The sequence below is a fragment of the Vombatus ursinus genome, unplaced genomic scaffold, assembly GCF_900497805.2.
Source record: "Vombatus ursinus unplaced genomic scaffold, bare-nosed wombat genome assembly UNPS02014810.1, whole genome shotgun sequence".
In the NCBI taxonomy this organism is placed as follows: domain Eukaryota; kingdom Metazoa; phylum Chordata; class Mammalia; order Diprotodontia; family Vombatidae; genus Vombatus; species Vombatus ursinus.
Window position 1 is genome coordinate 48463982 of NW_020954588.1, and position 17581 is coordinate 48481562.

Genomic DNA, 17581 nt, shown 5'->3' on the forward strand with positions numbered 1-17581 from the left:
TTCCACTCCCCCTACAAGAGAGAAGGGCTGAAGTGGAACCCCAAGCTCTTATCAGAACTCTGTGTGATCTGGGGAAAGTAACTGTAACTTTCCTGTGCCTCAGTTTCCCCCTGTGAGAGATGATCTCTGAGAATCTCTCAGGAATGAAGCCTCCTCAGGGAGTTAATTGCTTCTTGTTCTGTTGAAACACTTGCAGCTGGTTGACCTTGTAAAGAAACATGCTTTTCAACTTTATCAGACCTCCTCCTCCCTCTCTAAACTCTCTAAAACTATTTACTCTAAAAAGAAAAAGACAACTTCCTGTCTCCAGGCAAGTTGTAAAAAGTGTCCTTGTTCTTTGTTGCTGGGGTAGATTGCCATGAATAGATTGTACCTTCAGAGCTTGCATTAATGAGCCCTGAGGATGGGGGGGGGGAAGGGGATTGTGCTAGGACCTGTATAACCTGTTGATCTGAACACACCTCTGCTGTCTTCAGTCAGCACCAGTTTTGTGGCGTTTTGAGGGAGCCCTTTCTCGAGAAAGCTACTAAATGAAATTTTCTTTTTGCTAATATCTCTGAGTCACCGATTCATTGATAAGGGTCTCTGTACCCCACACACCCCTCTGTAAAATGAGGGGGTGGGATTCTGTGATCTCTGAGGCCCCTTAAAGCTTAAGATAGACAAGAGCTGCCATCTTCTACCACCTCATGGAGCCAACTCTTTTCAAGATTAGACCTGAATTTCTTTTTGTTTCTAGTTTAGGGATATTATAACTGAAAAGAAAATTAGCTCATGAAAAGAGAAAGAGCTGTAACTAAGGTGGAGTGAGCAGGGAGGTGGCCCAGGACTCTGACATCGCAGGGGGATACATGCTTCCTTCCCAACTGGGACCTTGCAGCCTTCTTTCAGCCCAGATCATACTGCAAACATCTCCACCCTCTCTTTAATATCTCATCCCTGCGGTTCCCCTCTCCTGAGGTCCACCTTCCCTGGTACAGGTAGAGGACAGGCCACCCACTCTATACTGTCCCCCATTGTTCCTCTGTTCCTCTTTGCTGTCAACACGAGCCCCCCTTCCATTCCCACTTTTGCCCTGGGTGAGAGATCTCTCAATTATAGCCCTGGACAGAGGATGCGGCAATAATAACAAAGACCCTCCTTGTAGAAGCTTTGTTTATTAAAGTAGTTTTCTTAACAGGAAGCCACAAGGTTGGCAATAGCACCTCTCAAATCACGTTTCTCTTTGCTGTGACAGAACAACCCAGAAGGCAGAGCATACGGTGACTGCCATCTCGTGTCTGTTGAGTGTTAAGGCAGGGCATCGGGATCCTTGGTCAGAATGTGGGAATCAGTAGCATTGTCCATCCAATGTGACTCTTCCTCCCTCCCCTTCTGTCTTGTAAGGTAGGGGGAAGAGGGGGAATTTTAGGAATTCCTTTTTTCTATGCCCCACAGCCTGAACTAGGAGAAATACCAAAGAAAGGCATTTCCTTCCTGAACTCCCACCCCATTCCCCAGTTTTGACAAAATGGCAGCCCTGTTTCCTATCTCCCTCTGCTAAGGTTGTATAGATAGGAACACTTGTCAGATAATGGTTTAATTCCAGAGCCGGGAACAAGGTTAGATCTTGAAATGCCTGAGCCTTCCTGGACATAGAGGGATTGCTGGTGCAGCAGGCCCAGGACCTGGTATAACAGGGCCAGACCCTTGGGCAGGGCCATGTTCCCCAGAGGCAGATTCAAAGGAGCCCACCCCAACAATGGAATGCCTGAGGTCATGATGGGGCAAATGGCTCCAAACGGGTTTTGCAGGGAATACAGGGTGTCGTCCAGCAGCCACAGTGGGTCCCACGGTGGGTCCTACTCCATCAGGTTGGGGTCCAGGTACCACAGGCTGGAAAACAAAAGCATACGATGATTGTGCTGGTCGTCAGGGCCATTGGAGATGTGGGGCAGGACCCAGGATGACTCTTACCTGCCTCACCCTCACATGTTGATGCCAGTGACTAAACAAGCCGGATAGCCTGGGTCATCTAGAAAATGAATGGCCAGGCAGCTCTCCCCAGCTGATGGGAGAGTGAGGACAGAATGTGAGCCCCCCTCCCCCAATCAGGGCAAGCAAAGTTTCCATTTTGTCTTTGTATTCTCAGCATCTAGCCCAGTGCCCAGCACATCACAGGTGCTTAATAAATGCACGTTGATTGGTGTTCAAGTTGTGGTCCAACCTCAGTGCCAAGGTTACCCCCTTCCCCTCCTGTCTGAGTCACGGCAGCTCCTCATCATTCCTACAGCCCCAAAGCATGGAGCCAGACCTGTCCCCTCCCGGTCACTGTCCCAGCTCAGTCTGTCGCCCTGCCCTCGGCTAACCCAGGTCCATAGTAACTGTGGTGGGCGTTTCTTGAGCTTTATACACCCCACTGCATTGATGCTCTCAATAACCCCCTGAGGTATGGGGGCCCTCTCCATTTCATAGAGGAGGAAACTGAGGCCCAGAGATAGGAAATGACTTGTTTGTGGTCACCCAGAGTCACAAGTAGCAGAGCAGATCTGAACCCAGATCCAGAGCCTTTTTCCACTTTCTCAACATTGGGTCACTGAGAGAGAGACAGATGTGTTTCCTGAGGTGCGCTGGCTGGACTTTGATGTTTCATTTGGTAGCACATAAATGCGCCCATCATCCCTAGCTCCCAGGTAACTGCTTGTCACTGAATCATCACCTAAGGATGCCCCCTGGCAGCCTCCTCATCACAGCTCATTTCTGGGATGCCCAAGGTCTCTTCTGATGTCTGTTAGCTGAGACCTGACACAACAGAGTCGCCTCAAAAGCCTCAATCCCCAAGCACAACTCTGGGAAATGGGTACCTAAGTGACACCTGACTTTGTGAGGGAGTCAAGAAACACCAGAGCTGGGGTTTCTTCATGGGTCAACCACGAGTGCCGCAGGAGCTGGGTTGAGGTGTGCAGATTACTGCATCCTCCTTACTGTATTTAAACTTCATGGTAACCCCATGAGAGAGGCAGTATGGTATAATGGATAGAGTCGGGCAGATCTGGCCTTGCTGGGCAAATCACTTCAGCTTCTGCGTGCTCTAGACACCAAAAACTAAAACTAACATTCCAGCAGAGGCTGCTACATGATCCTGTGGACAGAGCATTAGATCTGGAGTCAGGAAGACCTGAGTTTGAATCCTGGTCACCGGCATTTAATCACTATGTGACTCTGGGCAAGTCATTTCTCCTTGTTCTCTCCAAAAACAACAGACCCCGCTCTAAGATTCTTAAATGTGAAAGCCTGTGACCCTGTGGCTAGAGAATAAGTCAGCCCTTAAGAGCCACACCAAAAGAAAGGGGTCTGTATCTGGGCCAGCTGGGTTCCTAGTGCGAGGAAAAGCAGCGTAAGTGAGCTCCGCACATCAGGTCAGCCTGGAGAAGAGCACATGGATAGGTGTTGCATCACATGCCCATTTCCCAGATCCTCCTTGGGAGAAGTTAACAAAATCCACATCCTCATCATTACCAGGGATGGCTGGGAGAGTATGTAGGTGACACTCAACGTGCTACAAGTGAGGATAAAGATAAAGTCCGTACCGCGGTTCCAAAGACCGTACAGGAGGCTGCAACATCTTCCCCACCAACTTTCTCAGTCAGTGTTGCCTTGCAGAAACCATACTGTTTTCCAAAAGAAGGGAAAGGATGTCAGTGGTGAAAGACAGCCGGTCTCTCCTTCCGCCTCCCTGGGACTCCTCCCCGATTTCAAACCCAGATGGAGACACAAAGTGGTCTTTTCCATTTTGCCAACATCAGCTATGCTTTTGTTCTTTTCTGTCTCACTCTTTCTTGTCCCCATGGACCATGGGTACTCTGGATGGAGATGCTCAACTCTGACCCCCAGCTGGATGGGCTTAGCAGAAACATTCTGGGATTTTAGCTCTCGAGCTGAAAGAGACCATATCTGGTCCAGCCTCCTTATCCAACAGAGCAAGCAGAGCGAGGCCCAGGGTTCAAGTGGCAAGCCACTGGGTCACAAAGGGGGTAGCTAGAGGTGGAAAGAACCTCAGAGGTCAGCCCGTTCATACCCCCCATTTTAGAGTTGAGGAAGCTGAGGCCCAAAGGGGCTCCTATATAGTAGTAAATACCAGAAGCCCGAGATCTCTTACTTCAAAGGCAGTGAGGGCTCCCATGTTTAGAGTAGAAAAGCTGCTACCTGAACGAGAATCCTCCCTAAAACGTCAAAGTGGATTGGGCTGCCTGTGAGTTGAGTGTGCCACTCCCCTCACTGGAGAGGCCCCTTCCCAGCCTGGGACCCTGGGATCCAGTGGCTGAGGGTCTTTTCTAAGAACCAGCCTAGGAAAGTGGAAGGGAGTCATCAGTAAGATGGCTGCTGGGGGATGATTTGGGGGAAGGATGGGAGAAGAAACAGGAACCAGTGCAGCATCCCAGCTCCTAGAAGTAGTGAAGCCTGGCAGGAGTACTTCACTGGCACCATGACACCTCAGGCTGAGCCTAGGGCCGGTCATGGCTCCAGGCCAGGCCCACCGGACTTTCTTTACCTGGTCTGCCAGCAAGTTGCAGACTGCTGGGTCAGCCACATCTTTTGGCGAACAGTCAGTAGGTACAACCACAAACTCCACGTAGACGGAAGAATGGAGGGGCTGAAGACAGCAACAAAGAGAAGTGAAAACACCCATGAAGCCTGTCACAACAACTTCCATAATCACATAATGACCTTGAGAGGTGGGCAGTGTGAATGTTATCCTTCCTACTTCACAGATAAGGAAACTGAGGCCCAGAGCAGAAGAGTAATTCCAAGCTCAGAACTCTTTCCACTGCACAGTGGACCAAAGTAGAAAAGGTAAGAGCGGGGAATCTGGGAGGGCATCCCAATTCTTGGCAAAAGGGTCTCAAACCAGCTCCCTCCTTTTTTCTGGGCTGTACCTGTTGACAAGCCATTTCATTGCCTTATTTCACAGACTCATAAAGAGGGGAGAGATTCCTGAGTCTCACATCCTTTTAAGAATTGAGGTAACTGTGATTCACCCAAGGTCAGCTAGTCTGACCTGGGCCCACGTCTCCCAAGACCCACCTGTGCCAGGCTATGGAACAGTGATGGGGAGAAGACAAATATCGATGGGCACCAAAGTGTTGTTTCACAGAGAATTAAAGAATCATGGCAGCAGGATGATTAATATTAATAATGTATTATTATTAACACCAAACAATATAAATAATAAAGAAGAAGCAACACAGACCTGTCTGTGCAGCAGACTGGCAGAAAACCAGTCTGAGCAGAACAAAGACAGATTCAGCTCCTATCTCTGACACCCAACAAGCATTGATTAAGCACCTACTGTGTGCCAGGCACTGGTAAGCACTGAGGATACAAAGAGAGGCAAAACACAGTCCCTGCCCCAAGGAGCTTATAGTCTAATGAGAAAGAGCATATATAAATAACTGGGTGCGTAAGATAGATTATAGATAGACAGACAGAAAGAGAGACAGAGAGGGGAGGGGGAGAGAGAAGAAAGAGAAAAGGAAGGGAGAGAGGGAGAAAAGGAGAGAAGAGAGAAGAGAAGAGGAGAAGAGAGGAGAGGAGAGGAGAAGAAAGGAGGGAAAGGAAGGGCAGGGAAGTGAAAGAAAGAGAGGAAGAAGGAGAGAGAGAGAGAGAGAGAGAGAGAGAGAGAGAGAGAGAGAGAGAGAGAGATGGCTCTGTGTGACCCTGGACAAGTCATTTAATTTCTCCATAGCAGAGGCAACTTTCTAAGGCTGGGAAGTTGGAGGCGGGTAGATGAGTGCTATCTGCACTGGGGGAGGAGTTTCCTCACCAAGAGTTCTCCTATATCAATGAAATCTTAGCTTCTGTCCCAAGCTTATCTACTAAAAGGAAATATTTCCTATAATATTCAATCATTCATTATAATGGCATCATAATAATAATTCTATTAATAAAATAACAGAAATACTTGGGAGATATTGCTCACTAGTACCTCTGACAATTTAAGTCAGACCCACACACGCTTTAAGAAAGCAGATTGGGGAGGCAGTAATACCTAATGGCAAGAGTCCCAGCTCTGAAGTCAGAGGGCCTAAGTCTACCTCCCACTTGGGACACTTGCTACACATGTAACTTTTACCTCCCTGGGCCTCAGTTTCCCCCTCTGTTGAACGAAGGGGTTGATGTAGGATCTTTGGCTAAATTGACTCACAGCCTAAGTAATCAGACATCTGACCAGAAGTATCCCTAGGGTTGGTGGGACTCTCTCCTTACTCCCCAAATAACAGTCTCTGTGACCCCCCCCCATAGAATGTATCCTTCCTGAGGGGAAGGATTGTCTCCTTTTGTTACCTTCCAGTACCCAGCTCAGCATGGCACCTATCCCAGCACTTGGCATAAAGTAGGTGCTTAATAAATGTTTATTGGATTGGATTGCATTGGATGCCCCGGATCCTTGTGGCTCTCTGTCTACCAGGAGTCTTTTTTCTCTCTCACTAGAGCCCCTACCTCCCTGCCAGCTCCCACCTGAGTCACCCCCCATCCCTTCTTCATTCCCCTAGCCCCCCAGATCTGCTATAAACATGCATACATGCAGTGACATCCTATATATAATAGTGTCCACTGTAGTATACTATATAATATTGCTATATTGTAATATAGCAGTTATTATTTATGTAACTTTGTATAATATATATGTGTGGAATATATAAACATTGTATTTGTGTATCATTACATCATTATATTATACTATGTTATATATACTATGATATTACTATAGGCATATGGTAATATGTCTCTATTACCAGAACCAAAAGGTGTCAGTGTTCACCAAGGTTTGGCCAATCCCTGTGTTCCCGGCCCAAGCCTACGCTGGAACCCAGTGAGTCTTACCGCGAGCTGAGCCCTGGAGATCTCTAGCAGCTTGAAGTAACTGGTGTGGTTCTGGGCATTGAAGGCAGCCAGAGCAGCATCAACGGCGTGGAGCACCTTGGTGTCATTCAAGGGGGCCAGCAGGGCACAGTCCAGGCAGACTTTGCGCACATCCTCTGCTGAGTCTATCAGAAAAGAGAAGAAACTACATTTCATGGCTGGCCATCCCTTTGTCCTCTTCTACACTGGCCAGTTAGTTCTGAAATGGTGAAGAACCTCCCCAGGAGCTTCAGTCATCTTCTGTGCTCCTTGTTCGAGCTTATAGATGCTTGGGTTCCTCCCTTCCTTCCACCTCCTTTAGCATCCTCAGCTCCCTTCAAGACTCAGTTCAAGCGGAGCCTTGTACATGAAGCTGCATGACCCTGGGCCTCAGTTTCCTCATCTGTAAGTGAGAGAAATGGATTTGATGGTCCCTGAGATCTCCTTCTAAGATTCTGAGACACCTGCATGATTTTATATGTCATTTCAGCTTTTCACTAACTGGTGTTAGAAATGGTGGTTTTATTCTAGCCACTAGCATCATGTAAAGATTTTTCAAAGCCTTTGAAAATGAAAAATTATTGTTAGACTTTGGTATTTCTTCTTTCTCCCACTTCTTATGAATGTTATTCAGCCTTTGGATCCTTGCCAAACAATTGGCCAAAATCTGAAAATCTCCAACTCCTGGAAATCTAAGTATGGAAAGACCTCATCCCAGGACCCTTTCTATAGAGTTAAGAAAGGGGGCAGGGAGGTTGTACTTATTAATAGTAAAGCAACTTTACCAGAAACATTTTCTGGCCTCATTCTCCATCACTGGCCTCTAGAACCATACCTGGACTGGACTCACACTTGGCATTCAATACCACAAACTGGTTGTCGAGTTTCAGCACACTGACATCACAGTCTCCTTCCACAGCCTAGAGAAAGATAAGCCAAGTCACACCATGATGTGTGACTCAACTCTTCTCTCAAGGAGAAAAGCAGAGAAGCTAGGGGGAGGCCAAGGATCTTTCTCAGAAAGAAGGAAGGAAAGAAGGAAGGAAAGAAGGAAGGAAGGAAGGAAGGAAGGAAGGAAGGAAGGAAGGAAGGAAGGAAGGAAGGAAGGAAGGAAGGAAGGAAGGAAGGAAGGAAGGAGGGAGGGAGGAGGAGGAGGAGGAAGAAGAAGAAGAAAGAGAGGGAGGAGAAGAAAAATGAGAAGAAGAAACAGAAAAAGAAAAAAGAAACAGAAGAAGTGGAGGAAAAAGAAGAAAAGAAAGAGAGGAAGGAGGGGGAGAAGGACAAGAAGGTGAAAGAAGAAAACAATTTGGGGGCAGGAAGAGGGAGGAGAAAAGAGATATAGAAAGAGGAACAAGATCCAATATTTACTTCTGGTGGCCTGGTGCCCCCCCATTATTGAAATGAGAACCTAGAAAAATGCTGCCTAGGTAACTGGACCTTGCAAACACTGATGGGAAGCTTGGAAAACCTCTGAAACTGCCTCACCCTGAAGCCAGGTCTGGAGTGATGGGGGCACCTGGAAGTGAGTGTCTCAAAATGGACATTCAGGTAAAAAAGAATGGAGACTGAGCCCAAATTTCCCAGGGGGCAATGAACGAGCTCCTCTCTGCCTTCCCACCTTCCACAAACACTGGTGAAGGAAGTCAGAAACTCACGTGTTCTATCAGCTGTCTCACAGTGCAGTTTTCCAGTGGGGTTGGGTCCAGCACATGGCAGGTGGTTTCCAACAAGTCAATCTCCATTGAATACACTTCGCCCGCGGGCCTCTGCGGGAGGAACCAGTGAGGATGAAGAGGCACGACCAGGCACTGCCCCAACATTACCTGCCTGGTCAGGCAGGGACTACATAGTGTCTCTGAGAAAGAGAGGAATGTGGTCTCGAAAAATGAACCTCAAAAAGGGAAACTTTCCATTTCTCATTCTGAGCGCTCTTGGCGAGGATCAAAATGAGTTTTTAATCTGCCAAGGCCTTTCCAACCTGTCTCCGATCTCTCTTTTCAGTCTTGTTATCATGACCCTCCTGCTCTCTGCACTCTGGTCCCAAAGGCTGTTTTGCTGGGCCTCCCACGTGACGGCTTCTATCTCCATCCCTTGGAACCGGCTGTCCGCCATGCCTGCCACACTGCCCCCACTCACTTCCTTCAAAGCTCCATTTAAATGCTGCCTCCCACAAGGCCCCCCTTAACCCTGCCTTCCCTCATCCCATCCCCCAACTACTGGAATTACCTTGTATTTACTTTGCATATGCTCAAAGGCCTGTGTTGTCTTCCCTATAGAATGTAAACTCAAGGGGTGGTTTCATCTTTTGGTCCTGGCATCCTTGGTGCCTGGGACAGGATACTTGATGACTCACTGAAGGGTCATGTTACAGTTATAAGGGTGTATTACAGATTAAAAACTCGAAGTAAACAATGACATGAGGGCCAGAAAGGGTGAGAGTAGAATGGTCTCCCTTTGTCTTCTTTCTTCCTCTTGCCTCTTCCTCCTTCCTTCTCCCTTTCTCTCCGTCTTCGCTTTCTTCCTAAGCATCCAATGGTCTTCACATGTTTATCTCTATTTCCTGCCTTTTTGAATTTCCTCTCCTTATAGCCCACAAGCAAATTAACTACCTAAAGCCCTTGTAGCAGAGTTCATAGAGTACTGGGTCCAGATATTTGCTAGATACACGTGTTACCTTGGGAAAGTCATTCAGCTTCTTGTGTGGGCCTCACTTTCTTCATGTATAATGTGTATTTGTGTGTGTGTATGAGAGATTACCTGCAAAATCCCCTCCTTCTCTAAATCTCATGATTTTGGTATGTCTATCTTTTAGAAGCAGCATAGGATGTTGGGAGAGGGGAATCACAATTCTAGACATTCAGTTTGGAGTCAGAATCTCAGCTTCCTATAATTTCTGCAGTGGCAGGCAGGGACCTTAAGTAAGTTACCTCTCTCTGGGCATCATCAGTAAAATGAGTGGGGCTGCATTCTGGAAGTTGTAAGATCCCTAACATCTCTGAATTCAGCAATCCTGCCAGATTATAAATTCCATGAGGGCAGACCTGTTTCTTGCAAGGCACCTGTGTATCCCTTCTCCATCCCCTTCCCCCTGGGACCAAGGGTAAGGTCCTGCCTTTGGCAATCTTTAAATTGAGGTTTTTTGAGTCAATGACCCTCACTCAGATAGGAAGCCCTCTTCCAAAGTGGACAACAGACCCAAACAAACACTATGTCTCAAAGCCCAATTAACTGATCAATATCAGATGACTTGACTTATCTTTTAACAAAATTTTGAGCAATTTTGCCTTTCCAACTCAGAGAGTGGTTTTGTTGCACAAGCTTCTTATGCCTCAGAATAGAGCAAATTAGCCAGGAGTATGCTGGTATTTAACAACCAGCTCTCTGAGAAAAAACAAAAAAGACAAGATGGGCTTTTCAATTTAATTTGCATTATTAACATTTTCTACAATACTTTCTTAAGTTTAGATAATCAACCAAACCATAAATCAAGCCCTTATTTGTAGCTGATTTCCCAGGAGTAAATGCTCACACTGAAAATTGAAGCCCTGCCTGAGAGCCCTACCACGCTGCCCAGGAAGGCAGGCTGAGGTCTTTCCAGTGCTGTGACCCTGTGATTCACATGACAATCTTGGGAGCCCATAAGGCTGGCTCCAGCCTTGCCCCAGAATTTAGCCAATCACCGAGAGTCATGGCCCGGACGTTGATTTGTAGATGTCACCAGCAAAGACCAAACTCCAGGTGAATACAACCTTCCCTTTACAAAGCACCATCTTTGGTTCATTGTCTAATTTTTGGCCTACACACGCCTCAGAAACCTGGGGCAGAGATAGAATAAATGGTTTGCTGGACAGGGATGCTCTGGAGACAAGAACCTGTCTCCTAAATTCCATCCCAATTCTCTTTCCGATTGATTATTCTTCCCATGGTCTGTTGCCTTCAGTTAATCATTTAAAAGCAGCCTTCTGTCCCTTGTGTCCCTGACGGAATGTCAGATCCTTGAGACCAGAGTGCTGCATCCCCCAAAGCAAGCACAGTAGTAGGCACTTAAGGAGTCCTGTCTTCTGATCTAATGTGCTTTCTATGATCCAACACTTCCTGTGTGGGACCCGTGCGCAAAGAGAAAGACATGGATAAACTTGCCCCATTTGGAAAAGGATGAAAATGGCAAGGCAGATCTGGCCACAATGCTGTCCAGCTCTTGTAAATGGTAGTCAGAATTCCAACCCAAGCCTCTGACTCCCAGTCCAGTTCTGCTTGCTCTCCAACCAGAGTAGCCCCCCACTCAGGGCATGGGTCACTTACCCCATAGTACCCAGAGCAGCCCCCCCACCCAGGCCCCTAGGGCATGGGTCACTTACCCTCTGGTACACTCTCACTTTGTCAATCTGATTCAGAGTGTACTTGTATCCATGCCTGTGGTTGCTGTTGACATACTGCACGGCCGCCAAGGCAGCCTGTTCTACGTCTGGGTCATCACAGTTTGGGTCCCTCACTGGGGAAGGAAGAGGAGATCTGGCAGGAGCATAGCTCAGAAGCTGAGCTAAGCAGATGAAAGCTACCAAGGACCTCATGGCTCGGTCCAGGACAGACGCTGGCCCCCTCAGGTCTATCACTGGAAAGGTGGATGAGAGCCGAAGCTCCTGCTCATTTATACATTGGAGGGGCTAGAGGCATTGCATAAGGGCTGGCTGCTCTGGTTCCAAGAAACCCCTGCAAACAGCAGAAATGGAAAAGCAAACAGGGTCAGCACGTTGTCAGATGCCCGATGGATTCTGCCAAAGTCAACGTCCCCAGGGGTGGGGGGTGGGAGACGAGATGCTCCAAAGTCTGCTCCCAATGGGATGACTTCAGCACAAAGCAAAAATTCAGCATGGCAAACAGGCCAGCGAGGCCAAGCCCCCACCGGTGTGTTTGGTAGCAGAGGAAAGTGACAGTCATCCTGGGGAAGGGGGGCGTCTAGCACAGGATGGATAAGGATCTGGGATTGCCTAGCAGTCACCAATCGTAGGCTCTGTCACTGAGAGGCAGCAGGTGTGGTTGTAAGGACCCAGGGCTGAGTCAGGAGGGACTAGAGTTCAGACATTGTCCCCAACACTTGGTAGTCAGGTGTCCACGGGTACAAGTCACTCAGCATTTTGAGCCTCGGTGCTCTCTGGGGTAAAATGAGGGTAATGATATCTGCAGAGCAGTGAGATCAAACTCAAATAGAAGCAGATTCCTACAGCAGTCTACTGGCTCAAAAACCACATTTTAAACTTATTTGTGTTTTAATGTATTTTTTTTCTTTTGTTAATCATTTCCCAATGTCATTTCACTCTGGTTCAAGCAACACCAAGGAGTGTTGGAGGATGCATGTGGCCCACAGGCTGTGAATCTGACACCTCTGCCCTAGAGCATCCTTCTGGGGTTGTCATGAGAATTATGGGGTCACAGCACTAGAAGGGACTTCAGTCTGCCTTCCTGGGCAGCATGGTAGGGATAAGGGAAAGAGCCCTGACTCTGAAATCAGAGGACCCGGATTTCAATCCTGTCTCTGGTACGTATGACCTTGAACAAGTCACAGTCATCTAACTCACCATGACCTCAGTTTCCTCACATGTAAATGAGCAGATTGCCCTACATGGATGTTTAGGTCTTTTCTAGCTCTGACATCTAGGAGGATAGGATCAGGGACTCATCCAATCATACCTCAAAGGAATCCCCACTACAAGGTCCCCCTGACAAGTGGTCCTCTAGCTTGAAGACCTCCAAGGAGGGGGAAACTACCGCCCCCTTAAGTAGCCCAGGCCCACTCAGACAGCTCTGGATGTTCCAGAGTTCTCTAAGAGTTAATGCACAAAACACAGTCTCCCTGTAATTACTGAAGGGAAGGCAGATGGTCTTTACTCTGATCGAATGAATGGCTGCCTCACACTAATGAGTAACTAAGGACATCAACAATTATCCATTTTCCAATTAGTCCAAATTCTGGACAGACAGACTTGGTCTTCCTCCACAACCTTTCTTCCCAGTGGTCACTGAGAAGGCATCCCTCTCACCTCAGCCTGAACATTCTCACCTTCTATCACCAACTGCTTCTTGGACGCCTCGGACTGGATGTCCTCTAGACAGCTTTAGCTCAACACATCCCAAACAAAACTCGTTGCCTTTCCCCCAAACCCTCTCCTTTCCCCAACTTCCCTATTGTTTCAAGCTACCACCATGCTCCCAGGCCCCTGGGTTCCCAACCACAATATTCTCCTTGACCCCTCCCTCTCACTCCTTCTATTGATCCAGTCATTTGCCAAATCTTGACATTTCTACCCCCACAACATCTCTTGTAGACATTCTCTTCTCTCTATCCACACAGCCACCACCCAGCTAGACGCCCTCATCATCCCACATCTAGGCTATTGTAAGAACCTGCTGCTTGGTCTCCCTGTCTCAAATTTCTCTCCACTCTAATCCATTTTCCACTCAGCTGCCAAATTGATCATCCCGAAGTGCAGGTATGACCATGGCAGCCCTCCCCCACTCAGTCAGCTCCCTACCTCCTCCAGCATCCAATAGAAAGTCACCTCCCACTTCACTCCCTGCACACACACACACACACACACACACACACACACACACACACACACACGTGCGCGTGCGCGCGCGCGCCATGATCCGGGCCATAATGTCACCTGTTTGCTGTTCCTCACACATCACACCCACCTCCCCTCCCATGGCTCAAAAAATTCTTCTTCCTTGTCTCTGTTGCTTCTGAGCTTTCCTGGGATCCCCTGAGACTCAGCTCCAATCCCACCTTCTGCCGGGGACCTTTCCTGGTTCCCTCAGAGGATAATGCCTTCTCTTTTCAGATCATCTCCTATACTGCTCTGTCTGGGTGTGTGTGTGTGTGTGTGTGTGTGTGTGTGTGTGTACATAATGTATGTATGTGTTTTATGTGTGTGTATAATATATGTGTTTTATATAATGTACATATAATGTGTGTATAGTGTTATATATGTGTATAATATATGTATATGTGTTTATGTATTTATATATGCATATATTGTATATATGTGTTATATATGTGTATATAATATGTGTATTGTGGTGTATATGTGTTTCATGTGTATATGTAATATATGCATGTGTGTCATACTGTATATAGGTGTATAATATATGTATATGTGCTATGACTATACAACACGTGTATATGTATGTTACCTGTGTATAATATATGTATTGTGTGTTATGTGTATATATAATATGATTACATGTGTGTATGTGTACTGTATGTGTATGCATGTACTCTATGTATAGATGCACATGTAGTTATTTATACATGGTTGTTTACATATTCTACTCCATTTTATTGTGAGCACCTTCAAGGAAGAGATAGTTTTTGCTTTTTTTTGTATCTACAGAGCTTAGAATAGTGGCTGGCACACAGTAGGTGCTTAATAAATGCTTTTTGTTTGATGAGTCATTTGCCAAAATCTCTCACTATCTCAGAGCTGTGAGGGACCTTAGAGTCCATCGAATACAACTCACACCCGCGAAAGATGGCCCTTGGCAGCACACAAGTGACACCCCGACCTCTGTTTGGTAGCAGAGGGGAAATGCACGCACACAATGTATGTACATGTGTGTCATATGTACATATACGTGAGGGGAAATGCACCATTTCTCATAGCAACCCACTCCACTCACTCTGGGCCAGTTCTAATTGTTAGGAAGTTTATGGTAGGCAAGAATCTGCCTCCCTACGACAGTCACCAGCTGCTCCTAGTTTTGTTTTTTGGGGCCAAGCAAAATAAGTCCAATGTCTTTTCTCCATGATAGCTCTTCAACCCTTGAAGACCACCATCTTGTCCTCTCTCTTCTCTAAGCTAAGCATCCCCATTTCTTCCAACTAATCCTCTTCAGGCATAAACTTCATTGGTTTTAAAATCTCCAAAGCTAAAAGTGAACCTGACCAGCCACCCACACCACTTCAAATAAGGACATTACCTAGAAAATGCCTGGAAATCAAACATCCAGAGCGGTCTCTCCACTGTTGACTTTCATCCCCACTTAGCCAATGCTGATGTTATCTCTGGACCTGGCTTTACAAGTAAATAAGGAGTGAATGATTACTGTATTTCCAGTTAGACTCATTCCAGAGAAAGCTCAATCAGTGCAGAGATTGCTATCTTCTCCCTGACAAGGTTTTCCTTCCTGCTTTGTTATGTCCTCCAGAATTCCCTAGGCAAGGGGATGGCACGGGTCAGACGCAAAGCAAGGCCACGGCATCATCTGCAGCCTGACTCTTCAGCATTGGCTGTAGGTGGGCCAAGGAGCCAACCTTGTCCTCAGAGGACCTTTGCTCTGAAGAAGTTAATGATCTTCTCCAAAGGTGGTTTTCCTGCCAGGGCTCACAGAGGCCATTGGAGTCAATAACTGCCTGGACCTCCTCCAGCTTGAAAGCTGCCTTTCTCAACACCTCTACTGATGAAAAAAATATGCAAGTCCCAGGATGTGGGCTCCCAGCAGTGGGACCAAAGCAGCATCTTTGTGGGTCAATCAATTCCCCAATCAGTTGATAAGTAAGACCAGAGCTATAACTAGTGTGGGGAGACTGAGTCATTTCCCAGGGTGCTGAAATGCAGAGGGCCTGCTTTCTCTCCTTCCACTTCTGGTTACACAGCAAAGGATCATGGCTCTTTAGAAGCAAAGCCTCGACATTCTCAAAGAAACATGCAATCCATATTGACACAGAGGGGTAACTCTCCTAGAGATTCTTCTCTGAAGGTGACAACAGCTTGGCCTGTTTTTGAACTTCTGGGGTGTGGAAAATATTACTATTCCTACTCCTCTGAGCCCAGCAAGCCTCAAGAACACTCTTGGTTTCCGAGCTTCTTTCCTTCTGGTTTTGTTTTTTCTTGTAAAGGGAAAACCCCCAATATTTAAGAATGGCCCCAAAAAGACTTGAGTTCAAAGAGTCGGCTCCCTCTCATGACGAGGGAGGAGCCAGGCCCCCATGGCTTCTCTTGGCTCCGCTCTTCTAAAAAGCCACTTCAGCAAGAAGGGCATTAACGCCACAATCAGAGCTGGGGAGGCCAAAGGAGTGTGGAATACTGGAGAAGGGGAGGGGTGGAGTGCTCACGGACTTGGTCAGCACTGGCCCACAAGTTCTGCTTCTTCCCTTGGGACCTGCCCACACTTGACGTTTCTACCCCCACAACATCTCTTGTAGACATTCTCTTCTCTCTATCCACACAGCCGCCACCCAGCCAGGTGTGCTGCAGGAGGTCTACACATACCCTGGGGCTAAGTGGGAGAGATATCACCAACCCTTTTCCCACTATTCAGGCCCTCCCTTCCACCTCCAACATCTCTAGTTTGGGGATCAGAATACCATGAGTTCCTAAAGAGTGGGGGTTATCCTCTGCCTCTCTTTATATCCAGCATTTAACACCATAGTGGACACATTTGCTGTAGCTCAGTTGTTCAGTCGTGTCAGACTCTTTGTGACCCCATTTGGGTTTTCTCAGCAAAGATACTGGAGTGGTTGGCCACTTCCTTCTCCAGCTCATTTTTACAGGTGAGGAAACTGAGGCAAAAAAGGTTAAGTGACTTGCTCGGGGTTACACAGACAGTAAGTGTCTGAGGCCAGATTTGAACTCAGGAACATGAGTCTTCCTGACTGCTAGCCAGCACTCTGAGCACTATGGCGCCATCTAGCCATCCCTAATGGGCACTTAGAAGAGGCTTTTTTTTTTTTTTTAATATGTTGATCACTGTATTTCAATAGACTTGGTTTCCTTCGTAATACTGCATGTCTTGTTTTATGTATCTAAAGCATTATTCTGAGAAGGGTTCCACAGCCTTCACCAGACTGACTGTCCACATGAGTCCATGAAGGGGCAGGAGATGCCCCTTCCCAACACAATTGCACCCAGCCCTACTCATGGCTCAATAAAGGTGATTAATACCTTGGCCCAGAGATGGGCTACAGAGGCCTTCCCACTTTCCTCACCTGATAGAAGGTAAGCCAGTTACTTTTGTCTCTATACCCCCAGCTCCTTTCACAAGTGCTGGACGCATAATAGACCCTTAATAAATGTTTGTTTGTTTAAATAAATGATTGATTGATTGATTAAGTAATAGATTGGAAGGATGTATGGGGTGTTCAGGGAGGATGAGTACCTCTGGTGTGCGGGCTGCTGAGCCCTTTCCAGGGCTGTTCCTCCACCTATCACCCACCTCTCACCCATGACTCCAAGAAGCTGTAGTATGGTCAGTGGCCACACCCAAGTAAAACTGTCTTGGCAGATGGGCTAAACCAGGTTGAGGGAAATCCAGAGGCCTCAAACCCACCAATGAGTTAGGGGAGTGTCTGTCCCAAGTAGGTGAAGACTTGCCCCAGTGGAATGGGTGGATGAAAACAACTTGTTCCAATGGCCACAAGGTCAGCTGAAGCAGGCACTGTGGAGCACTTGGAGCTTGTTTGGACATCGAAGACTCCAAGGTCATCCACTGCATCCTGGGTCATCACCAGTCTTCCTGATTTTTGTCCTGCCACTGGACTTCGATGACTCTGGAAGAGAGAGTGAGGTTGATGACTTTGTCCAGTTCTGCCTCACTTAAACCCTATTCATGAGCAAGTCCAAGACATCACCCCGTGATATCTCTTCAAAAATGAAGGACAAACAGCAGTAGATTGGTCCAATCTCTCCCCGATGCCTTC

At 47.2% G+C, this 17581-nt stretch overlaps 1 protein-coding gene across 1 annotated transcript; it reads right to left on the reverse strand.

The window, feature by feature from the left end:
- Nucleotides 1-1138: 1138 nt before the first annotated feature.
- Nucleotides 1139-11516, reverse strand: AHSG (alpha 2-HS glycoprotein). The gene is made up of 7 exons (XM_027876154.1): nt 11241-11516; nt 8538-8648; nt 7718-7802; nt 6865-7028; nt 4532-4633; nt 3570-3650; nt 1139-1875 (listed from the first exon to the last, which is right to left on the reverse strand). The coding sequence occupies exons 1-7, from the start codon at nt 11451-11453 to the stop codon at nt 1603-1605; spliced, it is 1029 nt and encodes a 342-aa protein (XP_027731955.1). The 5' UTR covers nt 11454-11516; the 3' UTR covers nt 1139-1602.
- Nucleotides 11517-17581: the final 6065 nt, after the last annotated feature.

Coding starts and splice junctions, on each gene's coding strand:
- AHSG (XM_027876154.1), bottom strand. CDS start 11,453: ATGAGGTCCTTGGTAGCTTTCATCTGCTTAGCTCAGCTTCTGAGCTAT. Junction 8,649..11,240: donor AAGTGAGAGTGTACCAGAGG/GTAAGTGACCCA, acceptor TTCCTCCCGCAG/AGGCCCGCGGGCGAAGTGTA. Junction 7,029..7,717: donor CAAGTGTGAGTCCAGTCCAG/GTATGGTTCTAG, acceptor CTTTTCTGATAG/ACTCAGCAGAGGATGTGCGC.